At 52.5% G+C, this 27,629-nt stretch overlaps 1 protein-coding gene across 1 annotated transcript; it reads right to left on the bottom strand.

The window, feature by feature from the left end:
• Positions 1–1,910: 1,910 nt before the first annotated feature.
• Positions 1,911–27,359, bottom strand: LOC144164279 (lactosylceramide 4-alpha-galactosyltransferase-like). The gene is made up of 4 exons (XM_077694790.1): positions 27,145–27,359; positions 6,060–6,249; positions 5,827–5,998; positions 1,911–2,176 (listed from the first exon to the last, which is right to left on the bottom strand). Exons 1-4 carry the CDS (start codon positions 27,357–27,359, stop codon positions 1,911–1,913), a joined length of 843 nt encoding a protein of 280 aa, XP_077550916.1.
• Between the last annotated feature and the right edge of the window lie 270 nt (positions 27,360–27,629).

A 27,629-nucleotide genomic window follows, 5' to 3' on the forward strand; every position in this document is an offset into this window, starting at 1 on the left:
GATAAAGTTGGACGTCTCCTGGATAATGTGATCACACGCTCCAACTGACTACTATGGAGTTATTACAATATCTGCTACTTTCTATACTTCTGTTGCTCCCAATTTGATGAGTGGGCTATGTTTTCTAATCATGAAAATTCTGCTTCTGAATACGTGTTTTTCTATTGATTTCTGAGTTCATGTTCTGAGTTCTGAGTTCATGAATTCTTTTTTTTTATTTGCGACAGTATGCCCTTTGGCATAAGGTACTACAGGTACAAGTTTGCACCGAGTTCATGATTTCTGAGTTCATGTGCAACCTGTACTGTATGTGCATTGTATTTGTTTATTATTTCAATATTTTTGTGAGGTTACTTTTAATGTAAAGACCCGGAAAGCTGAACTGTTCGTTATGTTCTGAATGTATGTATTGAATCGTGTAGAGGTACCGAGGCCCCGTCAGGCATTTTTTGCCTGTAGCCTCGGTGCCCTCTTAGTCGCTGTCTCAGAAAAAAAAATACAAAAAAGCTCCTTGTGCATCGATATGAACTTGCGCATATATATGTATATTTCGTCGGTATGGCACCATTATCCGCATGAACGCTAGACACTGGGTTGCACGCTGCGGAGCATTTCTTAAATACGACTGAAACCACAGGCGCTCGCAAACCGTCCGTGCGAACTATACCAAACGGGTTGTCAGCGAATCGTCTGGTTAACAAACGGTCCGCTGCAACGAAAGGAGCAGCGGACCGTGTCAAGAGCGCGGTATCCGCAAGTCGGCTTCTCCGCAGCGCACGCTGCGCGTACCCCGTACACGTAGGCGCTGGCATCGAGGCGCCAATTGTCGGCGCTCACTAGCCTCATGATGCACTACTTCGCTTCGCCTCTCCTAGATGGCAGCCCTATCTGAAATGAAAGATATCACGCGCGTTTGTCGTCCCATTCCCGCGTTAGTTTATAGCGCAGTCGGGAGCGCGTTTCTTACCTCACGTTGCGGCGAAAGAGTTTGTGGCTAGAATCCCGGCGCAGCCACGTAAATTGAAGCTTTTCTGGAGATGTCATTTCCGTGACGGATATGACGTCGTGAGATCTCGGTGTTAACAATAACTTTCAATCTGGATTCAAATTTGCACAATGAGACGGGTTCTAGGCCGCTAAACTACCTCACGTCCACCTCACGAATGCTCCACCTCAAGCGCATGACGTGACCCACACATGTCCGTTTCCTTCGACTAACTTGAGCTAAAATGTCTCCCGCATCAGTCTGTTCGCTAGTCTACGCAGCTGTTTCCTTATGCCAAGCGTTACCCTTTGTGTCCTTCTACAGCCGGGTCGGCCGATCTGAGTTTCCTTTCAGGTAGCTTAGTGAGACCCCAAGTTTCTGCGCTTCCTTTCTGTGCTTCCTGCACACCGTTCCTTATACGAAACTAATTAGTTTTTTGGTGAAGTGGTGTATAGTTCCCGTGCTCCCATGTGTAAGTATGAACAGCGAAATGTAGGGCTTGTCGACTGCCTCAGCCCGCAACGCTTTAGTCAGTGCAGAAGCGGTAGACCACAAGCCAGTTTTGTTTCAAAATCTATAAATGAAATGTATAAAGGTTAATTATACTCCCAAAATTTTCTGATTACCTGGTTAATAGCATAGGTTTATTGAAAACTTGAGAAAGTATATAGATGTTGAGAAGCTATAATTTGTATATATCAACGCGGGGAAATATATACACGTGCATAAACACATTTTCTGCCGCCACCAAGAGATTAGGGCTTTTTTCACGAAGGTCTTTAAAGCTTTCTCTGTGAAACACTGGACATAAGTGGAATAATTTAAAATTAAACAACACTCAGTTTAGAGGCTTATTTCTTTTATTTTCAACCGTAATATCAGACAAGAGACAAAAGGAATAAAAAGCGAACGGGCCCAGCCCACGTCACCCTCCGTACACTCCGTACGCCCTCGGACAGTTGATCCGAGCTTCGTGCGCGTACGCAGAGCCCTCCTCGGGAGGCCCGGTGAAGTTTGCGCGCTCGGCCGCCCACAGGTGAAGCACGTAGCTGCTGTTCACTGCGCGCAGCGTCTGGTTGGCGAAGTTCCGGTACCAGTAGTGGTCCCACTCCGAAAAGTGCACGGGGTTGAAGGCCTCGAGGGGATGGAGGGTCACCGCGTCTTCGTCGGAGGCGCCCTGGTTCCAGTTTCCTTTGGGCGAGAAGAGGAGGACACAAAAAATGGGGCACTATTAGCACTTGTAAACGTGGTCATCACGAGCGAAAGGTCTGTGTGGCTTGGTTTTGTAAAGACTACGCACACAGTGTTTCATGCTGGAAGTGCAGGCTTGACTGGCCAGCCGGCGCGCCAAAGCGACCGAGCGCCGGCGAAGCAGCCATTAAATCCTCGCCTAGTCATGTGGTACTGCAGCGGCAAGGCTTCGAGGGCGCCCGGTTGCAACGCTTCTTCGCAGCGGTTCACGTGGCGTGACGCCATACCGGCCACACTTGGGCTCCCGCGGCTCAAGGTCAACGCGACGCGATGAATGACCTTGCGAGACACGGTGTAGTAGTATTTTTGCTCTAAGGTTAGCGATCCATCACTGCCCCCCTGCACTGCTCAAACGTGGCAACGAACGTTTTCGACCTGTCTCCACTACCGAATTTCCTTCCCTGCTACCAGTGTACTCTTGAAGTAAGAACGCGTCAAGCACTGAGCGTTCTGCGGGAATCCGGGCGGAGGAAAGATACACGTGGATTTCTCCGTACGAAAGCTCTCTCTCTCTATTGCCGCAAAGCACGACTTCTGTATTGTTTACCTGTGTGTTTTGCTGCCAGCGCCTGGCCGCGCCTGATTGTCTTACCTATGTTCCAAGCGAAGCGCGTCTTTTCCGCATGAGCTGGTATTTCATTTGATAGTGATAGTGTTTTGCCCTGTCGTCACTTGATCAGAATGCTCTTATTTGCCCTCCATGTAATTCCACCGCTCCAGAAAGTAGAGCGAGGAATGATAGATGCTTGCAGGGAAAGCGCCGCGGCATTCGACTCGCCGACACTCAATTGTGTTCTTTGAGTTCCTAGCGGGACACTTAACTTCGCGCCAATAAAGTTTTATTCCAAGGAGACATCTACGCTATGTAACAATATGTCGGTGAATCAGGCGATGAAGCCAGGAGATGAAGTTCTCGAACAAATCATGTGGAATTCTCTAAACGCTGTTTAGTTGTGGGTTCGCGTAATGAACACTGGAGTTTGGTTGTACTGTGTTGCTAACTGGTGAATAGCACGGCTGAAGGAAGAGAAAGCGAAGTGGTGGACAGGGTGCGGACGAAACCCAATGCCTCGTCTGCTCAAAGTTCACCGCCTGCCGGCGCCCAAGGGTGGCTGAGGGGAGACTCGCGTTGGGGACTGTTCTTGGCGGTGGCTTGGTTGGGGCTCTTACACCGTGGGTTGGGGCCTGCGGTCTACGCACTCGGCATGACTACGTGGTGCCATCTGTTGATTCCTTATGTAACAGACGCTATCGCGCACAAGGCTGTTGGCTACGCCTAATCTCCCGCTATCATCGAGGGAACCCCGAGGCAAATGCCGAAGTGGGGTTGCCACCTTTCCCCGCAAGAAAAATAGGCCCGCCGGGGGTTGGGGGGGACTGGGTATACCGAAGGTGGAATTTATGTTAAAAAAAGACGCAGAGTTTTCTGGACATGCAATGAAATTTAGTGTAGGTTTTTGTTAGAGAGAAATCAACATTTCTATTGACAGTCACTGATATATCTTGGTTATTGCCCTGAATGTGCTGCACTGAAAATTAACCGCACATACTTCGTCCTCTAAAAGCTTTTTGCATCTGAATCCACCAAACGAACGTTAGTAAGGATGCAATGCATACGACATAGTGTACGTATTTCACATTTCACATACATACACGCGCAATATTAGTACGCAATACTCGCAATACTATGCCACCTTGCCGCGGATGCGGCATTTCGTTTTGTTGTTCCTCCCCTTGGTCCGCCTGCATCTCAGGCAGCGCGCTCGACCGTATTTTCTCTGTTCGCATGACTTGGAGCACCTTGCCAACACATTTATTGTCGTAGTTGCTGAATTGATGCTTATAAAACGCACAAAAATAATCGCAGCACGATGGTAAGAAACTGGCCAATGACGGATGGTTTCACTGGCCCGGACCGGCAACGGGCCCGCCGTCGAAAAAGCCGGTCAGGCCGGTCAGAAACCGGGCAAGTGGCAACCTTGGCCAGAGCCCTGTATGGGTCCTTCCTGATGGTTGCCTACCCGGACGCAACACATACCACGGAAGGCCAGGCAAAACTGTGGTGGTAACGGAACAGACAGACATCGTGATCGGCGCCACTCTGCCCTGAGCCGCAACACAGCAAGCATAACAGCTAACTGTAGCCCTATAGCCCTGAAACAAACCAAAACAACCGTCCTCATAACGGATTCTCAGAAAGCCTGCAGAAACTTCCCCAAGGGCTGGGCTGGGCGGCAGAGACGGCACATGGCACACTGACAACCAAGCACCTGGACAGGAACCATGAAATTGTGCGTGCACCGGCCTATTACTCCCTGGAGGGCAATGAATTCGTTCACCGTAAGGCATGAGGTTTATAGGCAAGGCCACGGAGGAGTTGACTACTTGCCGACAGATCACCCAGCGCGTAACACCCCATCCGGGGCATCACTAAAACTCCAGAAACACTCAGACAACTCCAATCAAAAACGTTCCCACATCCAATGCGAATGCAACTGCCGTTCCGTGATCCGTCTGAAGCCCAATGCAAACCATGCGCACAACGCAGGAGCACCCGGACATATACAGTCGAGTCGACTTATAACGGTATATCGCTTGTAACAATATATTAGATATAACGATGAACAGCTATGGCACCGTCCGCCTTTGTATGCTTTCCACGGGAAAATAAACCGCTTATTACAATACTCCAGTGCCGCGATATCGGATATAACGATTGAATCGAGTTACAGCGAGCACCGAAAATGCGAGCAGCCGCCGGCTCTCTACGCCAACCACGCCTACACCATGCGCCGCGATGCGCCTCGCATCACGTCCACCCCTCAGAAAACGAGTCAACTGCGCCACTTACAAGGAAGCTAGAGGTGGAGGGGAACAGTTATCGTTCCAAACACCCCTCCCGAAGAGACAGATAAATAATAAATGAACGCATTCACTGCACGAAGCCACTGATAACTCAGCTACTTTTCAGGAGCTGCGGCGCGCTCTTTTGACTACTTTCGGTATCAACTCCACGCTGATAACGGAACTATACTCGGTTACAACTCAAGAACGGCACCACCTCATGTAGTGTATCACTCCGCCAAAGCGCCGGACCCGTGACGTCAGTGTGCGCGCGTTTTGAAAGGGGTTTCTATGAATATGTGATATCGTCTACCTTGTCTCATGGAGTTTGTTTGTCGTCACTGGAGTCGTTTATAAGCATATAAAGACCCAAAAAATCACGGGAACGGCTCACGCCATGTTCAAAATATTCCCAGTAACGCCCTACTTGCGCCGCGCGCAGAAACATCCGGCTACGGTGATAAGGCACAGCGGCAACTTCTGGTGCCGTTCTTAAGTTGTCACCGAGTATAGTCAACAGACGGGGCCACAGCCCCTTTGGAGGATCCCTGCTCCCCACTTTACAGCTCTCGCGTCGAGTGGAACTGCTTTAATTTTTTCGTTCCCATCCTTCTTGTGTCTCGTCCGCAACACTGTTTTCATTCCTGCGATCACGTACCAACCCCGAAGTTTAAACTTTTGTGAACTGAACTACACATAAGCTGTGCTTAAAAAAGCGCAACGTCGTTCATGAACTCCCACCATACCCTTCGCCTCCGCGCTGTGGGGAACACAGCTCCGCTCCTCGGAAGGGGCGAATTCCGCAGATTCGCGGTTGGCGCACCGGTAGTGCTCGTGCAGCACGCGCAGGAGGGAAGACGCACTCGCGTGCGACCAGCTGACGGGGCTGTACATCCGGGCCATGTCCTCCATCATCAGCTGCACGTACGGAATTGAAATGTACGCCGGCATAGAAGGGCCCTGAAACGTGCACATGTACCTTCAGAACGGGGTGCCGCTTTCGTAGAACCATCACTGCCGTGTTGAGGGTCGCTGAAGAGTTGTCCTCTTTGCCGACGGAGTTTCGCAGCTTGGCCATCGGCCTTCGCACGACGACGTCGAGGTCTGCGTAAATGCCGCCGTGCCTCCAGGCGAGGACACCTCGAATCGCCTGGCTCATGTGCACCGACCTGCGCGCGGAAAGGCAACAGCCGACCCGGGATTAAAGCCCACCCTGACGCTGCCCTTCGCGAGCTCATTCCACTGAAGTGCTGTGAGGCTGCAGCTGGCACGATCCAATGGGAACCCACGCACCAGCCAACGAAAGGGAACACGCTGGTGCGCCATTTTACTCTGCGGTTGCATGTCACCTAGCTGCTTCCCGAACACGTTCCCGAAGCAGAAACAGATTACCGTATTTGCACGATTTTAACGCGCCCCCCATTGTAACTTGTAGAATTCAAATCGAATCAAACGAAATTTTATTTTAAGCATTAGAATGTTGAAGGCCACCTGGCATCAAAGCTGCTAGACGCAGCTTGGCGGGGCCAGGGGGCCCGCATGGCGACACATATGCATAAAATGTAAATTGGAAACAACAAAATGTATACAATCACGCAATATAGTAAATCTGTTTTTGCAAAAACGTGTGTAATAGCAGCCTTGGCTGTGCAAAAGTGTAGCAGGCAATGGCAGACAAAACTTTTCCCGCATTTTAACTTCGTACTGAAAGCATACAAACACACCAGAAGGAAAAAAATATGCGAATGAAACCCTGTGCGGAACATAACCATAAGCATTGACATGAGCATCATGAAGTGCATGTCGCGTGAACTTCCGCCGTGCATATTCGACGCTTTTTGTGATTAATGACACTTTATTGACGATTAATTTTCTGACGCTTTATTGACGAATAATGACGCTTTATTTTCTGATTCACGACGCTTTTTCTGATCTGGTGCTAAGTAATTTTGGGTCCGCATTGTTATGGGAGATAATCGTTTCAGGAACTGCTGATATAGAGCATGAGACAAGTGAAATTGGTAGAGCACGCTGTAATAATATGGACGATCGATTCTCATTAATTTATGCTGTGCAAAAAGTTGATTGATTGATTGTAGGGTTTAACGCGCCAACGCAACGCAGGCGATGAGGCGCGCCGTAGTGGAGGGCTTCGGATTAATTTTGACCACCTGGGGATCTTTAACGTGCGCCGAAATCTCGCACACACGGGCGTTTTTGCTTTTCGCCTCCATCAGAAAAGCGGCCGCCGCGGCCGGGAATCGAACCCGCGACCCTGTGCAAAAAGTTCTCGGGTGGAATGAACGTAGTGTACGTTGCTAATGCAGCGAACGGCCTCCTCCCCGAATTGGAGTGCCCTGCGCTGGAGTTTTGGAGACATGCAGCGCCCCTAGTGGCCGACGCCTCGGGGTAGTACAAAAGCAGACGACCCTCGCCGCCCTCCATGTGTTTTCAATTAATTAAGCCAGAGCGAAAGTTGGTTGTACTTAATTTAATCACATTGTGGCGCGTTTAATTGACTGCACACCAAATAAAATGCCCTTCAAGTAGTTGCAGAGGCTAAACAAAATAATATCCGTTACAACGAGCCGATTTATCGGCGTTTTTTTTGAGCGAGCTGTCGTGATCGTCGCGGCGTGGGCCAGGTCGTGTGGTCTAACTTCTTGACGATAATTGATTGATTGATTGTAGGGTTTAACGCGCCGACGCAACGCAGACGATGAGGCGCGCCGTAGTGGAGGGCTCCGGATTAATTTTGACCACCTGGGGATCTTTATCGTGCGCCGAAATCTCGTACACACGGGCGTTTTTGCTTTTCGCCTCCATCAGAAAAGCGGCCGCCGCGGCCGGGAATCGAACCCGCGACCTCGTGCTCAGAAGCGCAACGCCTTAGCCACTGAGCCACCGCGGCGGGTTTCTTGACGATAATTACCGTTCGTTCTTCTTGCGTGAGGGCGACAAAGGAAAGTTCACAAGTAGCATAAACAGAACGTTGCTGAGCCTTAGGTAACTGTAAATGGTCGCTTCAGCAGGAGCATGCCAGCGGACGCGAGGAGCGCAGCCGATTCAGCGGACGCTGCTGGCCTGGCAACGCCTCGAAAACGAGTGGAAAATTTGTTTTGTATTTTCGCAAACTATATCATCTTTGCTTAAAATTTTACGCCACATGGTTTAAGAGCGGCGGGGTACACGTATACTAGCGAGTAGGTAAGGCAATACCGTCAAACAAATTGAGCGCAATTAAAGGACGCGAATCAAGCACCGAATTAGATGTGTAACTGACACAGTCGCATACACGGTGCACGGCCCAAATATTTGCATGAGATCGTCACTGGCTGTGTTGGTTATCTCCCAGTGCAGGGGTCGTTGATAATATGAACGCCGACACGCCAGTTTTGTCCTCAAAAGGGATTGGACGGCGAGAAAATCAGAATTCATGGCTTCCAGTTTCATTGTCCCCCATGTTCACACATCGCCAGATTACTGTCAAATATTATTGGCGATTGGCTGATTTTTTTTTCTTTTTCCTTCAAAGCCACCACCCCCTTTCCCACCCGATTTGCCGTCCAGCCCTCCGCCATGTCGACTTCATGCAACTCGGCACTACACCTCGAAACGTTGCCGATCCTTACTTTAGTCTATTAAGAGCGAACTTGGAATATATGATGCAAGGACGTAATTAAACACAGTGGGAGCATCAACAAAACGCAACGGCTACTCAGTTCGCGACTACTACTGTTTTACGGCCACTACTTTCAGAATCAAACATATTTGACGCTTATGACGCTCGCTGCATTTTGTGACTGAGCCAGAGAGAGAAAATACAACCAGAGTCCTTGATACAACTTTATTGAAACTCCTGCAGTTTCCCTGCCCCAACGTCTTCGACGCGGACTTATGACGTCCCGGCGGCGAGGCTAGCACCCGGCGGGCGTCGGCTTCCGGAACCAGAACTCCTGCGCCACCAGAACTCCTTTGTGAAGGAAAGATTGACATCCACCTAAATGCAGCCAAACGGCTACAAAGGAAAGCTATACAGCTTTCTCAGAAACTTCGCAGTTGAAGAAAAATTCGTCCTGGTCCAGGATTCGAACCCGGGACCACTGCTTAACCGGAGCAGTCGCTCTACCAACTGAGCTAACCAGGAGGCTAGTCGTTAGTAGCGCGAAAGCGAATTGATCAACAACTCGAAGTGAAGGAGAGGTGTTAATCGATCAGATTTAGGGGAAATCCCCAAGGTGGAGTAAGTTTCTGTGAAGGAAAGATTGACATCCACCTAAATGCATCCACCTAACGACTAGCCTCCTGGTTAGCTCAGTTGGTAGAGCGACTGCTCCGGTTAAGCAGTGGTCCCGGGTTCGAATCCTGGACCAGGACGAATTTTTCTTCAACTGCGAAGTTTCTGAGAAAGCTGTATAGCTTTCCTTTGTAGCCGTATGGCTGCATTTAGGTGGATGTCAATCTTTCCTTCACAGAAACTTACTCCACCTTGGGGATTTCCCCTAAATCTGATCGATTAACAGAACTCCTTTGTTCCGCGCGTGGTGAGCTTGTGGCGCTCCCTCCCCAGTGCGCTCAGGAGCCAACCTGCCACTGACGCTGATGCAGTGAAAAGCCTTTGCCGCCAAGCAGTGCGCCACCTGAGAACTGTCCACTGATCGTCTGATTCAACCCGCCTCTCTCCTTTCATCCTTTTCACCCCCCCTCCCCCTCCCTCCTTTTCTTGCGCTGTAAAAGTCGGTGTGCTGGGCCTTTCGGTATGGGCCTTTGGCCTTTCCAGCACACCCCAGCCCTCCTGGGTTGAAATAAAGTATTGTTATTGTTATTGTTATTGTTACTGGCCCCTTCAGCGCTCGGCCCATCCGGTCGCTGCCTCTCGACCGCCGCCAGGATCTGCTGGACGGCCTTGTGTTGCTATTCGTAGTCGTTGGATCTCTTGGCCGCCTCGAACGGCGGCGGGAGAGCATCACCTCTGGTTGTATTTTCTTCGTTCACGCAGTCTCTCAGTATGTGAGCCAGTGCACATGAGGCCCGTTCACTCCCGCGTACTTTGCACACGTCAGTCACATACAGCTCCGGCGAGCACTGGGTAATCACTGAATTGGTTTGCAACGGCCTAAACACGACCGCCTCGGCCCGCGTCAGCCCTGGGTGAGGAGGTGTCATCGTTCTCCTGCCTAGTTTGTACCACGAGATCACCTCGCCGTAGCTGGTCATAGTGTCCTTGTCGGGGCAGGCCACGTCGGCGGCGGCCCTCCCGCGGCGCGGCCGGCTAGTCCTCGCGCCACGGCGTTGGCCGTCTCGTTGTGGTTGGCGAGCCCCAGCGGGCTCGCCACCCCTTTCCCCGCGTGTGCGGGAAACCACTTAATCACGATACTGCCATTGCCTCCGCCGGCTTCGGCCGTGCGCAGAATACGCGTGGCCGCACAGCACACCCTGTTCCTCGCGAAGTTGCGCGCTGCCGTCCTGGAGTCGCACAGCACCGTCTTGCATCTTGGGTCAGCGATGGCTAGGACTACCGCCGCTTCCTCGGCCTGACACGACGTCTTGACTGTCACGCTGGCCGTCGATCTGGTCGCGCCAGTCCTGGCCTCGATTATGCTGACGCTGTAGGCTCCATCGATGTTCCGGTAACTCGCTGCGTCCACGAACACGGCTCCCTCGTCGTTGGTGTGGGTTGCGATTAGCGCCTTGGCTCTCGCCTCCCTCCTGCCCTGGTTGTAGGTGGGATTCACATTCCGTGGGATCGGGCACACGACGATGCGTATTCTTGCTCCCTCCGGTACTCGCTCCTCCGTCTCGATCTCCCTTCTTGGGATGACCCCCAGGCGTCGCAGTATTGCTCGACCGGTCCTTGTCTCCGAGAGCCTCTCGAACTGCGCCGTCTGCTGGGCTTCCGCAATCTTCTCCAGGTTGTTGTGGACTCCCAGGGCTTCGAACTTCTCCGTGCCAGTGCTGCCCAAGAGTCCCAGCGCCGTCTTGTAAGCCTTGCGAAGCATCGCGTCGATCTTTCTCCGTTCGCACTGCCTCCAGTTGTGGAAGGCCACGACGTAGGCAACGTGGCTGACGACGAAGGACTGGACGAGTCTTGTGACCCTCTCCTCCTTCATTCCGCGTCTTCTGTTGGATACCCTCCTGACGAGTCTCATTGCTGCGCCGCCCTTGGCCGCGAGCTTGGCCCCCGTTGCTCCGTTCACCCGGTTTCGCTCGATGAGCATCCCCAGAATCCGGATCTTGTCCACCTCAGCGATGACTCGTCCCCCTTGCGTTCGCACCTTAATCTTCTCGCAGTATCTGGCGCACTGCTTCTTGCGGCTTGTTCTCTCGGGCGGAAGCACCAGCAGTTCCAATTTTGACATGGAGCATACCAGGCCCGAGCCCTTTAGCTGATCTTCTATTGCCTCCACTGCTTCTTGCAGCTTGCTTTCAATGTGGCCGTTGCTGCCGTCCGTGACCCACAGCGTGACGTCGTCGTCGTAGACTGTGTGTCACACGCCTTCGATTCGCTCCAGCCGGTTGGCAACGCCGATAATCACCAGGTTGAACAGGAGCGGCGATATGACCGCTCCTTGCGGCGTCCCCTCGCTGCCAAGTGTCTTCTCCGGCAACTGCAGGTCCCCCGCACAGATTCTGGTCGTCCGGTCCGTCAAAAAGTCCTTGATGTACTCGTACGATCTCCTTCCTAGGTTCAGACGCGACGCTTGGGCCAGCATCTCAGAGTACCGCACTTTGTCGAAGGCACTCTGCAGGTCCAGGCCCAGCACCACTCTATTGTCCTTGGTGTTCGTCTCATCGTCCACGATCTCGCGTTTCAACTGGATCATGGCGTCTTGGGTTACCAGTTTGCCCCGAAACCCGACGAATGAGTCCGGGTACAGCTCTGCTTCTTCTATATCGCTGCCATCAGTTCATGAGCACGTGCTCCAGGAGCTGGCCCACGCACGACGTCAGGGAAATCAGTCTGAGGTTCTCGATTCCGGGCGGCTTGCCGGGCTTCGGGATCAGGATGGTCTGGGCTTCCTTCCACTGACGCGGGGGACGACCGGCCCTCCATCACTTGTTGAAGTAGTTCGTGAGGGCCGCCGTCGCCGCGTCGTTCAGGTTCCTCAGCGCCTTGTTGCCGATGCGGTCCGGGCCCGCGGCAGATCTTCTGTTTAGGTGTTGCATGGCGTTCCTGACCTCCCACTCCTCGATGTATCGGTCCAGCTCCGCGTTCTCCACCCCCTGGTAGTCCGGACGTTCTTCCCTCGGGGAGACCGGCAGGTACTTGGCGTCGAGTCTTGCCTTCACCCCGGCCTCCCCGTGCTCCATCGTTGCTCTGTGGATGATCTTGCCCAGCCTGTGTTGTTCCACCCCCTTGGTCTGGGTCTCGTCCAGGAGGTGTCTCAGCAGCCGCCACGTTTTGCCGACGTGGAGCTGCCCGTCCGCCTCTCGGCACGCTTGCTCCCGTTGCTGCCTGCCAAGTTCTCTGCAATGGTCCTCGATGTGCCTGTTGATTTCGCCGATCTTCTTTCGAAGTCTTCTGGTTGTGCGTTGGCTGCTCCATCTCTTTTAAAGCAAAGCTTTTTACCTCTACCCCCCAAGGGTTCTTTCGCGACCGTTGGTGTCACCAGAAAACTACAGCGAACAAATAAAAGACTTTACTAGCACCACCGGGAACCGAACCTGGAACTAATAGACTAACAAAGCGAGAGCCCGTTGTCTTACCGATTTAGCTACGAGCCCACGCGAAGACGGGGAAGACAGATAGTGTACTCACCAAGCACATCTACAGGTTTACCCCCTGCGTTCTCGTGAATTAAACGTGAAAACATCACGCGACCACTCACGCCCGCCTAGCAGCCCTGTGCGCACCTTGATCATGTGCTAAGAGTTACAAAAATTAAAGGAAGCTCACACCAATGCATGGCATCTCACTTCTAGTACGCCAATGTGCTAAAGCCTGTGGCCTGCAGTGTTCACGTAAAAAAATCACAGCTCTTGTCGTCCGCCCTCACGCCAAACCAAAGAATACATTCAAATACTCCTTGATGGCTAGGTCACCACTCCAAGCCCCAGCATCAAGATCCTGGGCCTAAATCTCGAGGCTAACACCAAGAGTGACGTCTCCTTGCAGCGCCTCAAAAACAGCATTATTCAAATCATACACATGATTAGGATAGTAGCCACCAAGAAGCGAGGCCTAAAGGAATCCGATACCTTTCGATTAATTGAAACTTTTGTCCTCTCGACAGTCACTTACGTCAACCCCCTGTCTTCTTCTCGACAAGGAAAACATAGAGATGCTTTATGTAATGATTAGAAAGGCGTTCGAGCGGGCTATTGGTCTTCTCATGAATGCGTCCACACAAAGGCTGCTTAGCACGGGGCTCAACAACACGGTGGAAGAGCTGATAGATGGCCATCTTTCTAACCAGAAGGGCCGACTTAAACTGCGGTGGGTAACCACATGCTTCACCAGATTGGCTGGGCAGCCCAGAATGTCACTCCGCTTGACGTACTCCCAGACTCTTGGCGACCAAAAATATAGATGCTCCCTTTGCTTAGAAATATGAACCCTTCACTTGACGAGGGTCACCGAAAAGCACGGGCTCAAGCGATAAACACCACCCTCGATGGGGATCATGCAGTTATCTACGAAATGACGGCAGCAGAAGAGGCAGCCATCACCTTGTCTCTCACTCAACCAGGGGTTCGGAGGCTAGTCACCGATTACCAGCAAGCCTACTGGAATTACCAGTCGGGTTGGGTGTCCTGACCTGCACTGCGCGTGCTAAAAAAACACTCCCCAGACGATCCCGGAAATTCAACTCATCTGGACACCCTCTCACGCTTCAATGGAGGGCAACAAATACGCCCACTCAACAAGCCTGCGCTTTTACCTCCGTGCTATGGAGCTACACGAGAACAGTCACCCGCTTGTCACGTTCAGGGAGATAACCCAGCAGTATCGCCTTCTGAGACAGATTGTACCTTCGCCTTACCCTGACCTTTCCAGAGAACAACAAACTACCTTACGGCTCATACAATCCAGGATCCTTCCCACAGCCCACGCGTCTTCACGTAATGCATCCGAATCGCTACGACGCTGAATGTAAATTTTGCTCAGAAGTAGGAACACTCCGCCCAGTAATCGGGGTGTGCGACTTTAGCCCTCAGCACCCTCCTCTCTTTCCGTCAACTACCCAACAAGAGCAATGGGAGATGCTGCTGTCCAGGCCCTCTCTACCTACCCAGCTTCAGCGGGTGGATAGAACACAGCCCGCGCGGACTGCATATGAGCCCCACGGAAGAAGGAATCACTCCCCAGGGCTGCATTCTGGGCCATTCAGAAATCTGAACAGAAGTATTTCTTCCTCCTGCTGCTCCTTCTCTGCTGCAAATCTCGTCGCCTCCGTCCGAGGCGCCGAGACGGAGAAGTCAGATCGGCTAACACCGGGTTGGAGCTTACTTTAATTTTATAAAAAAAGTTTCCGCTCTTGTGCTACACCAATACAACTCAACCAAACACCGTTCATGCATGATGCATTGATTTAACCTTACCAAGAATATCGCTTTGAAGTAATAAATGGTGTGGTTAAGTGCATTTCACTTCATTCGGGTTTTGCTCTTTGTAGAGCGATGTGAGTGAATTTAAATGACGTCGCATGGGTAATCGTTATGGGTGCCGTTTACAGCTTTGCTTTCCAACCACATTCACGGGGTGGATTGGCGCGATTTTTTTCAGGATCTCCTTGGCCTCGATGAGCTGGGCCAGTCGGCTGTCCATCTTGTGCACGTTCTCGTCGGTCTCGATCTCCGTCGTATCCCCGTCAGTCGCCTTCGCGATCCCCTTGGACCACGATTCGATGTCTTCTATGGCTGCCTGTTGGGCCGGTAGTTTCCTTCGAAACTCCTCCCAGTCTGTGTATTTGTACTTTCTCTTGCCTCTGTCCGCGCTGTGGCGAGCGGGATCCGCACCTCCACGACGATGTGGTCGCTTCCTAGGTCGGTCCCGGTGGTCTTCCACGCTGCGTCCCTTTCGTCGCTGATCTTTACGAACGCGAGTTCCGGGGTGGTGTCCCTGGCCACCGACGTCCCCGTTCTCGTGGGAAACGCCGGTTCTGTGATCAGGGTCAGCCCGCGTCCGTGGCGCCTTGCAGCAGTTCCCTGCCCTTCTCGCACCTCTTGTCATATCCCCATTCGTCATGTCCCCGCACAGCACTGTTGTCCCGCTGCCCGCGACACTCACTGCTTTCCGTATGAGCGTGCGGAACCTTTGCTTCGTGTGCGTCGGGCTGCTGTACAACGTTTACGACGAGCGTGCTCTCCCTCGCATTCTTGACGGTGATCACCTCCACCGCGCAGTTGTCGGTCCACCCACCGGTGGCCAACTCGCGCTCGACAAAGGCAACCCCCTTGCGGACGAAGGGGCACACCCCGCCGACCGGTCAACGGCCGCCCCTCTTGCGCTCACTGCTACTCTCGGGATCTTTGCTGCCTTGGCGTGCCTTCGGTAGCCCGGGAGTTTTGGCGTTTCTGTACTGAGAATCTCTTGTAGCATGAAGACGTCTGGTTTCCTTTCTGCGTGTTTTATGTGCTGGATGATCGTTTCCTTCTTCCCCGCGAAGCCTTTGCAGTTTCAGTGCCAGATCAGATCTTTCTCTGGCTTCTGGCGCTTCACTGCCGCTGGGGTTGGCTTGTTGCTTGGTGTTGGGTCCATAGTTGTTGTAGCTTGGCGATGATCTGGACTTCCACGTTCTGCATAACCGAGTGTATCTGGGCCTGCAGCTGCACCATCCCGCTCTGTATTCCCTGTATCGACTGTTCCACCGAGGTGAGTCTTTCGTCTAGCTTGTTGAATTTTTCGTTCATTGTGTGCGCCAGCTGCTCGCGCTCCTCGTCCATGCGGTCGAGTCTCGCTTGCAGCCTTCTCTCCTTGGTGTTCCCGACGACGGTGGCCGTCGTCGCTGTCGCTGCTGCTCCTGGCAGCCTCCTCCGTAGTGACGACCTCCCTCTTCTCTTCTCTTGGTTCGTTCGGGGGCGTCCGCTCCCTTCTCGGTTCTTGGGTCTCTTGCGGCTTGCTTGGCACTAGTGCTTCTAGTAGTATGACGAGCTTTTCGCTCATTCTCTTGATCATCTCGTCGTGCTCCTTCAGCTTGGCATGGATCTTTTCGTTGTTTGCCTTGATGATTTCGATGGCTTCGCTCCTCGTCACAGGCTCTTCGTTACCCTGTCGTTGCGTGGCGCTCGGCGTCTTCCCGCTACTTGCACCCTTGGCTGCTTCTGCCCACGTATTCTTTTCCCCGCGCTGCGACAGGGTTCTGCGTCGGCTGGCGTTTCGTCCACGACTGGCGCTGCGTTGCCTGCTCTCACTTCTCCATCGCGACTCCCTTCTCGCGTGTCACGGCGGGAAGTCCGACGCATTCGGTAGCCTTTCCTTGTGCTGCTGTTGTTGCTCTCGTTCTGCCTTGCGCACTGCCTCTTCGTGACAACGAAAAGCACCTTGAACTTGTTCTTGCACGCTCGGTCGCCCGTCGGGTGCGCCCCGCCGTACAGCTTGCAGCGAGGTTTTCATGTGGCTTCGTGCTCTGTGTTAGGGTTAGCTGCCCCGCACGCAAAGCACACCTTGGCGTCCGGGCTCGGGCACACGTTGATTCTAGGTCCTACTTTACCACAGCACTTGCACACTTCGTGATGTTTCTTGTAAAGTCCACACTTTAGTAGCGCTGCTTTGTACTTCACGTACGTCGGCACTTTCTGTCCCTCGCAGAGGACGACGACCGCCGTGGTGTTGCCGATCCTGTGTGCCTCGAGCGCCAACGGGTTGTACTTCGTCACGATCGCGTCGTTGATGTCTTCTGGGGTTTCCTCGATTGCAATTTCTGTGATTACTCCCTTCACCGTTCCCTCGGGCGCGGTGCGGTACGCGTAAACTTCGTACGCCATGCCCCCGAGAGTTACAGACTTGATTCTGGCGTATACGTCTGCCCTCTGCTCGCTCGGCGTGCTGACTATTGAATGTTCGGCACCGCGTTGACGCACACCATGTCCTCTCTCTCGTACTCCCTCGCCGTTCGTGCGGCCGCCATGAGGGCGTCCGTGACGACCGAGGCCTCTATTCTAGCCACGTTTAGGCCTCCCCTAAGCCTGGTCACGATCTTGAAGTCTTCTCTAGGCATCGTTGCCGGCATGCGGGCTTCTTTCTTGATATTTGCGGTAACTCTTTTGACGAAGTAAGCCTTTTCCTTGGGTTTAGATTGCCTTTCCGAGGCGAGAGGTCGCTCGCCTGGCTGCTCCCTGAGCTTTCGTAGTATTCTGGTCACCGCGATCCATCCGCACGACTCGCCGGGCGTCACATCGCGGCCTCCTACTCGAACGAACGTCTTCCCTTCGATTTTGGCGACGGTCGTGCCGTTCTTGTGCTGGGTTCCCCGGCATCGCACACCTCCATCGCCGGTGCCGACGCCATCTTGTTCGTACTCGGCGGCTAGGCTTAACGCCGGGGCCGGGTGCCCCGGGGACCGTACTCGTGGCTAAGCCTAATGCCTTGTAAAACATGCTTGCCGTAGAAGTTCAAATCTCGAAAAAATCGAAAATTGTCGTACCACTTGGTCGATACCTGTATCGGTCGATGACCCGTACCGTTGCGCAAACTTTGGTACCAATTAGACTTTAGTAACTGTTGATTACGCAGTTGCAGGAGCCGTAACGAGGCACGTCCGCTCCCTGACTGACCGAGGGAAATAACGGCAAGCTAGCGCTGCAATATGTATTCGTAACGATGACGCAAACCAGCAGTGTTTATTGAAAATGAACGCATAGGTGCGCAGGCGCAAAAGTACGGCTCACCGGAGAGAACGAGCCTGCGGTCCGCGAGACTCGTTGGCTTTTACGCGTGGTCATCGCCGATTGCGTTGCTCTTCTTGTTTGATAGGCTGTTAAAAAGTCCTTGTCACTAATCGTATTATTATAAACAAGAAGCTTTCACTTCAAATTACACTTCATACGACCATCGATCGGTGAATCTGCGAGTAGCAGGGCACCGTCCCCGTCCCAGCATTTTCGTCGACGCTGATTTAGCGCTGCAAAGCTTTTTCCCTAATGCAAGTTGATCGCCGGACGAGATCGGATGCGTCGGGAATGGGCTGGAGACCGTGTAGCAAAACAATAGGCAGTATCAAGCTCATTTTTCTTCTGTCAGCACGGGATCCTATGGGACCCCCGCAGCTTTGTACTACCCGGACGCACTGCCCAGAAGCCAGTTTCGCAGCGCCCCTGGGCAGCGCTGCGAAATATTCTTTTTTGTTGCACTGCCCCAAACTAACGCGCAGTAGTTTAGAGGCGATCTAAAAATACAATGGCGATTTTCAAGTTTGACACTGCGTAGGAAGAAGTCCCGACACTGATACAGTGCACCCACCGCAGAAAATACTGGTTCGGTTAGAGTTAAATGTGTGCATCCCAGTGCATGCGATGTGAAGGCACCACCCCAAAACTCTGTGCTGTTCTATTAGATCGATCTTACAATTACCTAGATAAAGCTCTTCCCTAAGGAATACACGTTTAGTTTTTGGTGTAAACAAGATAGCTTTTGACTTGTGTTAATTGGTAAACAGCCTGCTTCGGACCACTCTCGCAGAGACTAGAGCGGAATTTGCAGCAGAAAACCAAAAAGCAACGTTTTCTGAGCACAAGAACAGTCTTGTGTCGTCGGCATATAAGACAAACTGTGCACGGTTATCAATACAGATAAGATCATTCACGTATACATTAAATAAAAGGGGACCTAAAACACTTCCTTGTGGTACACCGCAACGTATTTGTTGAAATGACGACTGATAGCTGTTTTTCACCATGCATTGCACACGTCCGTTAATGTAAGATTGCGTAAGGGAATCCCGCACCCCACGAATTCCGTACTAAAATAATTTCTGGCGTAATATATTGTGATTTAGAGAATCAAAAGAGCTGCAGTCAACAAATATTCCCAGAATTAGTCCACTAAATAATATGTTTTTTATAACCCATTCCTTTCGTGCAAAGAGGGCGGCCTCGGTCGAACAGCCTTTCCGGAAGCCATAATGGCATTCAGACAAAATTTGGTGTTTTAGAAAAAAAAAAGCATTCAAACGGGACAAAGTACCTTTTTTAAACCCTTTGTAAAGATTGGAAGGACTGACCTGTAGTTGGCGGCATCGTTCTTGTCTCCTGCTTTAAATATTACCGACACTTTCGTTCACCTCATGTTAGCTGAGAAGTATCCGGTTAGTAGAGCAAGGTTATAAATATGAACAACGTATTGGCAGGTGAGGTCGATGACATGTTTGACAAAGCGTATTTGTATATTGTCAACATGGACACTTTTGCTATTTTTGAGGAACTAGAATGTGTGTTGTATTTCAGAGAAGTCTGTTGGCTGCAAGAATGCAGTACAAGGGATGTCGCACTGAACCAGTGACGCAAGTTTTCATAAAATTTCGAGGGTCGTGAAAACAAAAATCAGTTTTTTATGTTTTTTCAGAAATATATGAGGAATCGAAGAAAGACGATTCTGCACAAATCTATAAAAAATTGCGGTGAACGAGAAAAAATTTGCATACTTCCTAAAGCCTTAATATATGCTTCATCAAACACAAAATGTGACCGTAGTTGCTGGCGACTGTACGAATAAAATCAGATGACGGCCGCTGTAAAAAAAAAAGTAAATAAAATATACATGAAAGATACATACATACAAATGTGGTAACTACAGCAATAACCCTGTGCCGTGCCAAGATGGAACAAGAATTATCCGGACGCGTGCCGCATGACAGGTGAACGAGACGGCACCACAAATACGACGCATCGGTGAAGGAGTCTTCGATTATCGCTGACTTTCGCCTTCTAATTCCTAGTGAGACTTATGCGCCCGACAAATTTTCTCATTAACAGTGAAAAGAATATAACTGTTACATGCTGCATTACAAAAGTCCGCTCTCAAAATCTGCATCCGCTCTCAAAATCTGCGCACGATTTCCCGTGAAGGCATTGATTTCAGAAAGCGTTTCTCCACATTACATATTGGTCGCACCACAATGAATTTTCCCGGAGAAGCTCTTCTCGTTTTAAAACAAAGCTTTACTACTTTCGTCCAGTGATTTCGTGGAGGATGCGCAAGGTGACCTTTTGACCGTATACACGCACCCTGCGACACACCCCTCGAAGCGCATCGCGTCATTCGCAGGGCCCACTGTCGGCGCTGCGGACACGGCCACGTTTTCATTCGTTCTGCGCAGAACGAGCAGCGGTCGCCGCCCCCGCTGCGGCCAAGCCAGCCGACCACCCCGCAGCCTCCCATGCATGCGGCGATGGGTTGTGTCGGGCAACGTGACTCGTCTCGTGCCCGGCGAAGAGGAACGGTGCGTTCGCGTTGAATGAACGCCGCGTTCGCCGCGTACGCCCCGGCGAACGCTGCGTTCGCCCGACCTACTTCTGTGAGCGTTTTCAAGGAACCGAACGGCTTTGTGACATGATCGGCAACACAGCTAAATCAAAGGTTAACCAAGCGAAACCAAGACTCAACCAGACTAAGCCAAGCTTTTACTTTGCATATCCAACAGGAAAGAAGGTGCCTCGTTACATCAGGTACGGCAACCTACTGATGGAGTGTACGTTGCCCAGAAAACAGCTAGACGTGTGCTACGCATGCGGGCGACTGGGCCACCGCATGGACGTGTGCCCAGACCCTTCGAACACGATCTGCCGGGGTTGTGGAACCCCCGGGCCGACGGCCGACCACACGTGCGACCCCAAGTGTAGCCTGTGTGGAGGTAATCACCTCACGGCAGACATAGCCTGCAAGGCAAGATTTAAGACCCCCTACGTCGTTCGTAGACGCCGGTGGGAGAAGAAGCATTCCGATCGAGGAGACTACGAAAGAGGAAGAAGCCGAGACAAGAGAGGTCCTGCAGGCGGACCCCACCGTAGCAGCTCGTCGCGGCGCCCAGGAAGATCGCAGACGCCGGCCCGGAGCGGCGACGGCCGCCATCAGAGCCGCTCCCGGTCACAGTCGCGGCTGCGGGGCTGCACAGGTGGCTGTCCGGGCCGCTCCCAGTCGAAGGCCGCAAGGAGCGGCGGCGGCGGTGGTGCTGGCGGCAACCGGCGCTGGGAGACGGCGGGCAGAGCGACGTCGAAGGAGAGGTTCGAAGGAGTGGTTCGAGACGGCGAGCCCGCCGGAATGGACCGGAGTCCGGGACCAGTTCGAGTCCAGGTGGCCGTTCGAGATCGAGGGACGGACCCGGAGACCAGCGAGGGAACACCGGCAACAAGGTGGGCTGGGCTAGCGGGTCTCCCGGGGCTCGAGTCCCCGACTCCGAATTTTCCCCCCTTCCCCCTCCCAAATCGACCCCGAGCACGCAAAAGGACGGCGGCGAGGTAACAGAACTAAAGAAAATTATCGAGCGCCAGAACGCACACATTCAGGAGCAGAATGCCGAAATCAGGGCACTTATGTCCAAGCTAGAGAAGTTGGCGGGCAGCTCAGGCTCGACCGAAGCGAGACCACAAGAGGGCCCGACGTTGATGGCTAACGTCACTGAAGGTCCGCGCAAGGTGCCGCGGAGGGGATCTCCCCCCGCCATTAACCCGAAGACAGCGATGCCGGTAGCGAGCAGCGCGAAACAGAAAAGCGCCCAAGAGGCAATGGACGCCGAAGAGGCCCGGGTTAGCAAGGCGGCCGTTGCAACACCGAAAGCGGAGGAGCAAACGCAATTACCTCAAGGGGGTGCACTGACGGCCATTCTGGCAGCGTTAGGAAGGATAGAAGATCGTCTCAACACGCTGGAAGTGAAGCACGAACGTCTAGCAACGAGGGTTGCTGCCATTAAGGTTCGCACCCGCTTTGCGTCCCTGAAGAAGGAACGCGCCGAGAGAATCAAAGACGCGATCGCGAAGAGGCGCGGTCGACTGGACATTACCAACAAGGATGGTACAGAACCCAAGTAAGCAGCGTCGCAAGCGAGTGCGCGGCAGCGAGTCCCCCGGCATCTATCAATGGAACTGTAGGGGCATTCTTCACAAGGAGATGGAGCTCAGTTTGTACATCAGCGGACAGGATGATCCGCCTGCCATCATTCCATTGCAAGAAACGAACGGGAAGCCGCGACTCCCGGGATACATCACTTACACGGACCCCTCGGGAACGGGGACAGCCGTTCTCGTCCGCAACAACGTGGCGGCAACCCAGCACGTCACGGCGCAGAGTGGGTGCGAGCACACGCTGGTAGAAGTCCACGCACGGGAAATTGGCAGCACAAGAAATATATTCGTGATGAGTGCGTACTGCAGGCCGTCACAGAGGCAGTACGGCTTCCACCGCACCGTGCAGGAGGTGAAGAGGTTGGCGGGGACCAGGCCGCTCCTGATCCGCGGTGATTTCAACGCCCCACACACGCTATGGGGTTACAAATTTTTGTCAAAGAGAGGAAAAGCCCTGGTACGAACCATGGAAGACCAAGACCTCGTCCTACTTAACGAACCGGGAGTCACCACGAGAAGAGACAACAGCGTGGCCAGGGACACCACGCCGGACCTGTCGTGGCTGGCCGTGTCGCTCGACGCGTCATGGAGATGCGAAGAGGTCGACCTGGGGTCGGACCACAGCATCATCAGCATCACCGTCCGTGTTCCCTGTTTCCGAGCAGAGCTGGGCAAGGCGCGGATCACTGACTGGGACAAGATGAGAAAGTTCACCCAGGAAGACGAAGACGCCACGGGCGAAGACGCCGGGCGAGATTACAAGACACAGTCTTACGAGGAATGGGCACGTAACCAGAAGCAGGCCCTTCAGAAGTTCACGCAGGAAATAGCGACGACGACGCAGACGCCGTTCGTCGACGCCAGGCTGTCCAATATGTGGGCGGCCCGTCACTCGCTAACTCGAAGGTGGAAGCGTCAACGACGCAACAGAAAGATCGCCAGACGCATCGCCTTGCTTAACAAGCAAATCGCCGAATACGCGGCTAAGTTATGCAAGGAAAATTGGCTCAAGATGTGCGACGGTCTGCAAGATCAGCTGTCCGTGGGAAAGACGTGGAAGCTCCTGCGCCACCTCATCGACCCGACGAGCAGCAAAACGGCGACCAACCGCACCCTCACCAAGGTGCTCAACTCGTACAATGGCGACGGCCGCAGGCTTGTCAAGGCCCTCGCGGACAAATACCTGCAGACCGAGAGGGGCGTCCACCCGATCCCGGAGGAGTACGAAGGACCTGAGAACGAAGACCTCGACAGACCGTTTACCATGGCGGAACTGTGCACATGGGCTGCTATAGACGAGAGCAACAAGAGAAGCGCACCCGGCAAGGACGCCGTAACTTACAAGCTGCTCGCCAACATGAGCGGTACGGCGGCGCGCGAGCTGATTGGGCACGTCAACGAAGCCTGGGAGAGCTCTCGGTTGCCGCGCGAATGGAAGGAAGCAGATGTACGATTCATCCCGAAGCCCGGAAAGGCCCTCTCGATCGACAACATGCGTCCCATATCCCTCACGTCCTGCGTCGGAAAAGTCATGGAGCGCATGGTGCTACGTCGGTTGCAGGGGCATCTCGAAGACACTGGGCAAATGCCCGCGACGATGTTCGGTTTCCGGAAACATCTGAGTACCCAAGACGTCATGGTGCAGCTTCACGACCAGTATCCTGTCTAGCCATAGTGCCCCCGACTTCTACGGCACACTCCGTGATAATGCGTGTAAGGTTGTCGCTGGCTTCCTGTGTCGTAAGCTCGGCTTCCTCGTTAAGGGCGGAATATCGGTTCAGCAGCGCGATCCTGAATTCTTCTACTTTACGTCTTACTGTTAGCTCATTTATCGGCTTCTTTCGTACTAGCTTGTTGCGGTCCCTCCTCAAATCTAGCCTAATTCGAGATCTTACCATACGGTGGTCACTACACCTTACCCTTCCGAGCACTTCCACATCCTGCACGACGCCAGGGTTATCGCATAATATGAAGTCTATTTCATTTTTGTGCTCCCCATTCGGGCTCCTCCAGGTCCACTTCCGACTCTCTCGTTTACAGAAGAAGGTATTCATTATGCGTAAATTATTCCGTTCTGCAAACTCAACTAGTAGGTCCCCCCTGCTATTTCTAGAGCCCAGACCATAGTTCCCAACTGCCTTGTCTCCAGCCTGATTCTTGCCTACTTTAGCATTGAAGTCCCCCATAACTACGGTATACTGTGTTTTAACTTTAGCCATTGCCGATTCCACATCTTCATAGAAGCGTTCCACTGCTTGGTCGTCGTGGCTGGACGTGGGCGCGTAGCCCTGCACCACCTTGAGCTTGTACCTCTTATTGAGCCTAATTACAAGACCTGCTGCCCTTTCGTTAATGCTATAGTATTCGTCTATGTTTCCAGCTATGCTTTTATTGACTAGAAACCCCACTCCCAGTTCTGTTCTGTCCTCTAGACCACGGTAACATAGGACGTGTCCATTTTTCAGCACTGTAAAGGCTTCGCCTGCCCTCCTAACGTCGCTAAGCCCTATTATATCCCATTTAGTGCCCTCTAATTCCTCGAACAACAGCTCGATTAATTAATTGTAGGCTTTAACGCGCCGACGCAACGCAGGCGATGAGGCGCGCCGTAGTGGAGGGCTCCGGATTAATTTTGACCACCTGGGGATCTTTAACGTGCGCCGAAATCCCGTGCACACGGGCGTTTTTGCTTTTCGCCTCCATCAGAAAAGCGGCCGCCGCGGCCGGGAATCGAACCCACGACCTCGTGCTCAGGAACAACAGCTCGAGACTTGCTTCGCTAGATAGGGTTCGCGCGTTAAACGTTGCCAGGTTCAGATTCCATTGGCGGCCTGTCCGGATCCAGGGATTCTTAGCACCCTCTGCTGCGTCACAGGTCTGACCGCCGCCGTGGTCAGTTGCTTTGCAGCCGCTGGGGACTGAGGGCCGAGGGTTAATTGGTGTATTCATGGGAGGTTGTGGCCGTTACTACACCAGGGTGGCCAATCCTGCTCTGGTGAGGGAGTGCATTACCGGCAATGGTCGCCGGGGTCAGGCCGCACCCCAAGCCCCTTTGTGCAATTCCATCAATACGCGTTTTTTTTTTGTTTAGTCCGATGGGAATTGTCCGGCACCGGGATTCGAACCACGGTCCCTCTGCACGCGAGGCGGGTGTTCTACCTCTACGCCATCGCTGCCTCCCTGGTGCCTGTGGACACTACCACACGCACCACCACAGCACCACCACAGATTTGGTGGTGCCTGTGGGCGCCACCAAATCTTTTGGGCTCAATAAATGTTGTTTCATCATCATCATTGCATATCCAAGGTCAGCTGGATTATAAGCCGCAGCCATTCTTTTTCATTTCTGACCTGGTTAAAAAACAAAAAAAAACCTGCATTTTTCCTAATAATTTTTTTTTTCAACCGCTCACATCTCTAGTGAACGCGTTACGATGGACCACTGGAGAAAAGTTGCTATACTCGGTGACAACTTAAGAATGGCACCGGAAGTTGCCGCTGTGCCTTATCACCGTAGCCGGATGTTTCTCTGCGCGGCGAAAGTAGGGCGTTACTGTGAATATTTAGTACATGGCGTGAGCCGTTCCCGTGATTTTTTGGACTTAATATGCTTATAAACGACTCCAGTGACGACAAACAAACTGCGTGAGACAAGGCAGACGATATCACGCATTCATAGCAAACCCCTTTCGAAATGCGCGCGCACTGACGTCACGGGTCCGGCGCTTTGGCGGAGTGATACACTACAAGAGGTGGTGCCGTTCTTGAGTTGGAACCGAGTATAGTCGTCTCTGCGGGCTTGTCGCTTGCGCTCGGTTTCTCTGGTGGCAAATGCTGGATCGTGCCTAGCCAGACGCAGGTGCTCGCCTTCGAATGCGTCAACCACACTTTTCAAGAGCAGCTGCAATTCGCAAACCTAATATTTACCAGGAACACATGGTGGGGGTGTTGTCAGTGTTCAGGGGTGCTTTATCATTCATCATGCGGTTTTGATGCTTGTTCTGTTTTTTCACATCAACAGTGAGCTCTATATTGTATGCGTGATTACTGATTAGCCTGACGCATGCGCTCGGCGTCTTGGGCAAGAACTGCTCGGTCCCGCCTGGCTTTTTTTTTTCGTTTACGACACGAAATTTTCCGACCAACAAGAGGCTAACAGCTTCGCTGTAAAAATGTCCGCGTATCTGCTCACTCAGGGGCAAATGTCGCCAAAAGACAAGTCTTCTGCCGCCCCTGCCAACAAAATGCTCCTCTCCACCTCTCACGCTCTTCACCTTCCGTTTCGCTGCTCGAAAGATAAACACGGAGGACGATTGCTCAAGTATACTCAATTTAGCCGCGCTCCACTAATCGCGGACCATCTGCTGAAATCTTTCGTTACTGTTGTAATTCTTAGAATATTCCCGCCTAGAGGGGGCGCCGCGAGCGCTTCTGGTATGCTCGTATCAAAATAGTGTTTACAACTCGCGCTTGTTATTTGCCATGTTATTTTATGTAAAAGAAAATTTAACCTACCACTTATGTATTGATGTTTTGCCTCAAATATGCCCAATGTTTTCTTTTTGCTCAACAATGTTTACATGTATGAACACTGCGGCCACATTAAGTAGTTTGGAAATATTTTGGCTGAATCGGGGGACACATACAGACACCAACAAGATTTTCGCGTTTAAGTAGCCCAATAAAGGCTATTGTCTTTAAAAGGAACCTTTTGTTCCTGGCCCAGGCTTAGTAGGGACTGTTGGGCAAGCACAGCTCTGTGGGTCCGAGCCTTCTCGACCAGGACACACCGGGACTGGGCGTCCGATTAGGAGGGGTTGGATGGGGGAAGAGGAAGCAGGCCGTGGCAGTGCCAGATGGCGTGGGGGATAGACACATTCAAATTTCCTCATCATAAAACTGGACCAAACAAGAACACTTAACAAAAACGCTCGTGTCTTCTTAGTGTTCTCGTCCTGTCCAGTTCGTGAGCTATTATTTTTTATCATCCGGCTGTAGCCGACCTTTCCACCATTTAACAAACTTTATCGTTTACTTAGCCTAAAAAGCAGCGAAGTTCTACTCACACATCGGAAGCGTTGCGCCAGAGCCCCTTCTTGAGCCATCCGTCAAGAGGAGACTCGTCGAACAAGTCGCGCAGATCTCGCAGGTACACTTTAACCACGTTCCGCAGCGCCAGCACCGCGCGCTGGTATCGGCAGTCGTCGCTCTTTCCAGGCTGCGATGGACAGAAATGCACAGTTCCAACGCGACGCTTTATCTGGCTACGCGAAGGCAACATCCGGCAGAAAACTCATACGACGCGACCCCACGCGCATGCGCAAAGAAAGAAACAAATTAAAGCCGTTGGGCTCAATCTGAAAGCTGTCGTAAGTGCAGAGCAGTGATTCGCCATAATGGTCTGCAGGGCCGTTGTCCGCTCGCTGCTGTAGTTCAAATTTCCCACCTTCGCAGTGCTCGCGCGCCCCCTGCCTGAAACTGCGCCAGCGGGAGTTCACGGGAGTTCATTTATGACAAGCGCCAGCGGTTCACGAGGTTTGAACGGTTATGA

This window comes from Haemaphysalis longicornis, unplaced genomic scaffold (assembly GCF_048455015.1).
Source record: "Haemaphysalis longicornis isolate Haplotype H1 unplaced genomic scaffold, Haemaphysalis longicornis Haplotype H1 scaffold_13, whole genome shotgun sequence".
Classification (NCBI taxonomy): Eukaryota; Metazoa; Arthropoda; class Arachnida; order Ixodida; family Ixodidae; genus Haemaphysalis; species Haemaphysalis longicornis.

Excerpts from the sequence above, each read along its gene's own strand:
- LOC144164279 (XM_077694790.1), bottom strand. The coding sequence starts at position 27,359 with ATGTTGCCTTCGCGTAGCCAGATAAAGCGTCGCGTTGGAACTGTGCAT. Across the intron at positions 5,999-6,059 it reads AGCGGCACCCCGTTCTGAAG|CTGATGATGGAGGACATGGC; the intron begins GTACATGTGCAC and ends CCGTACGTGCAG. Across the intron at positions 2,177-5,826 it reads CCACAGCGCGGAGGCGAAGG|GAAACTGGAACCAGGGCGCC; the intron begins GTATGGTGGGAG and ends TCTCGCCCAAAG.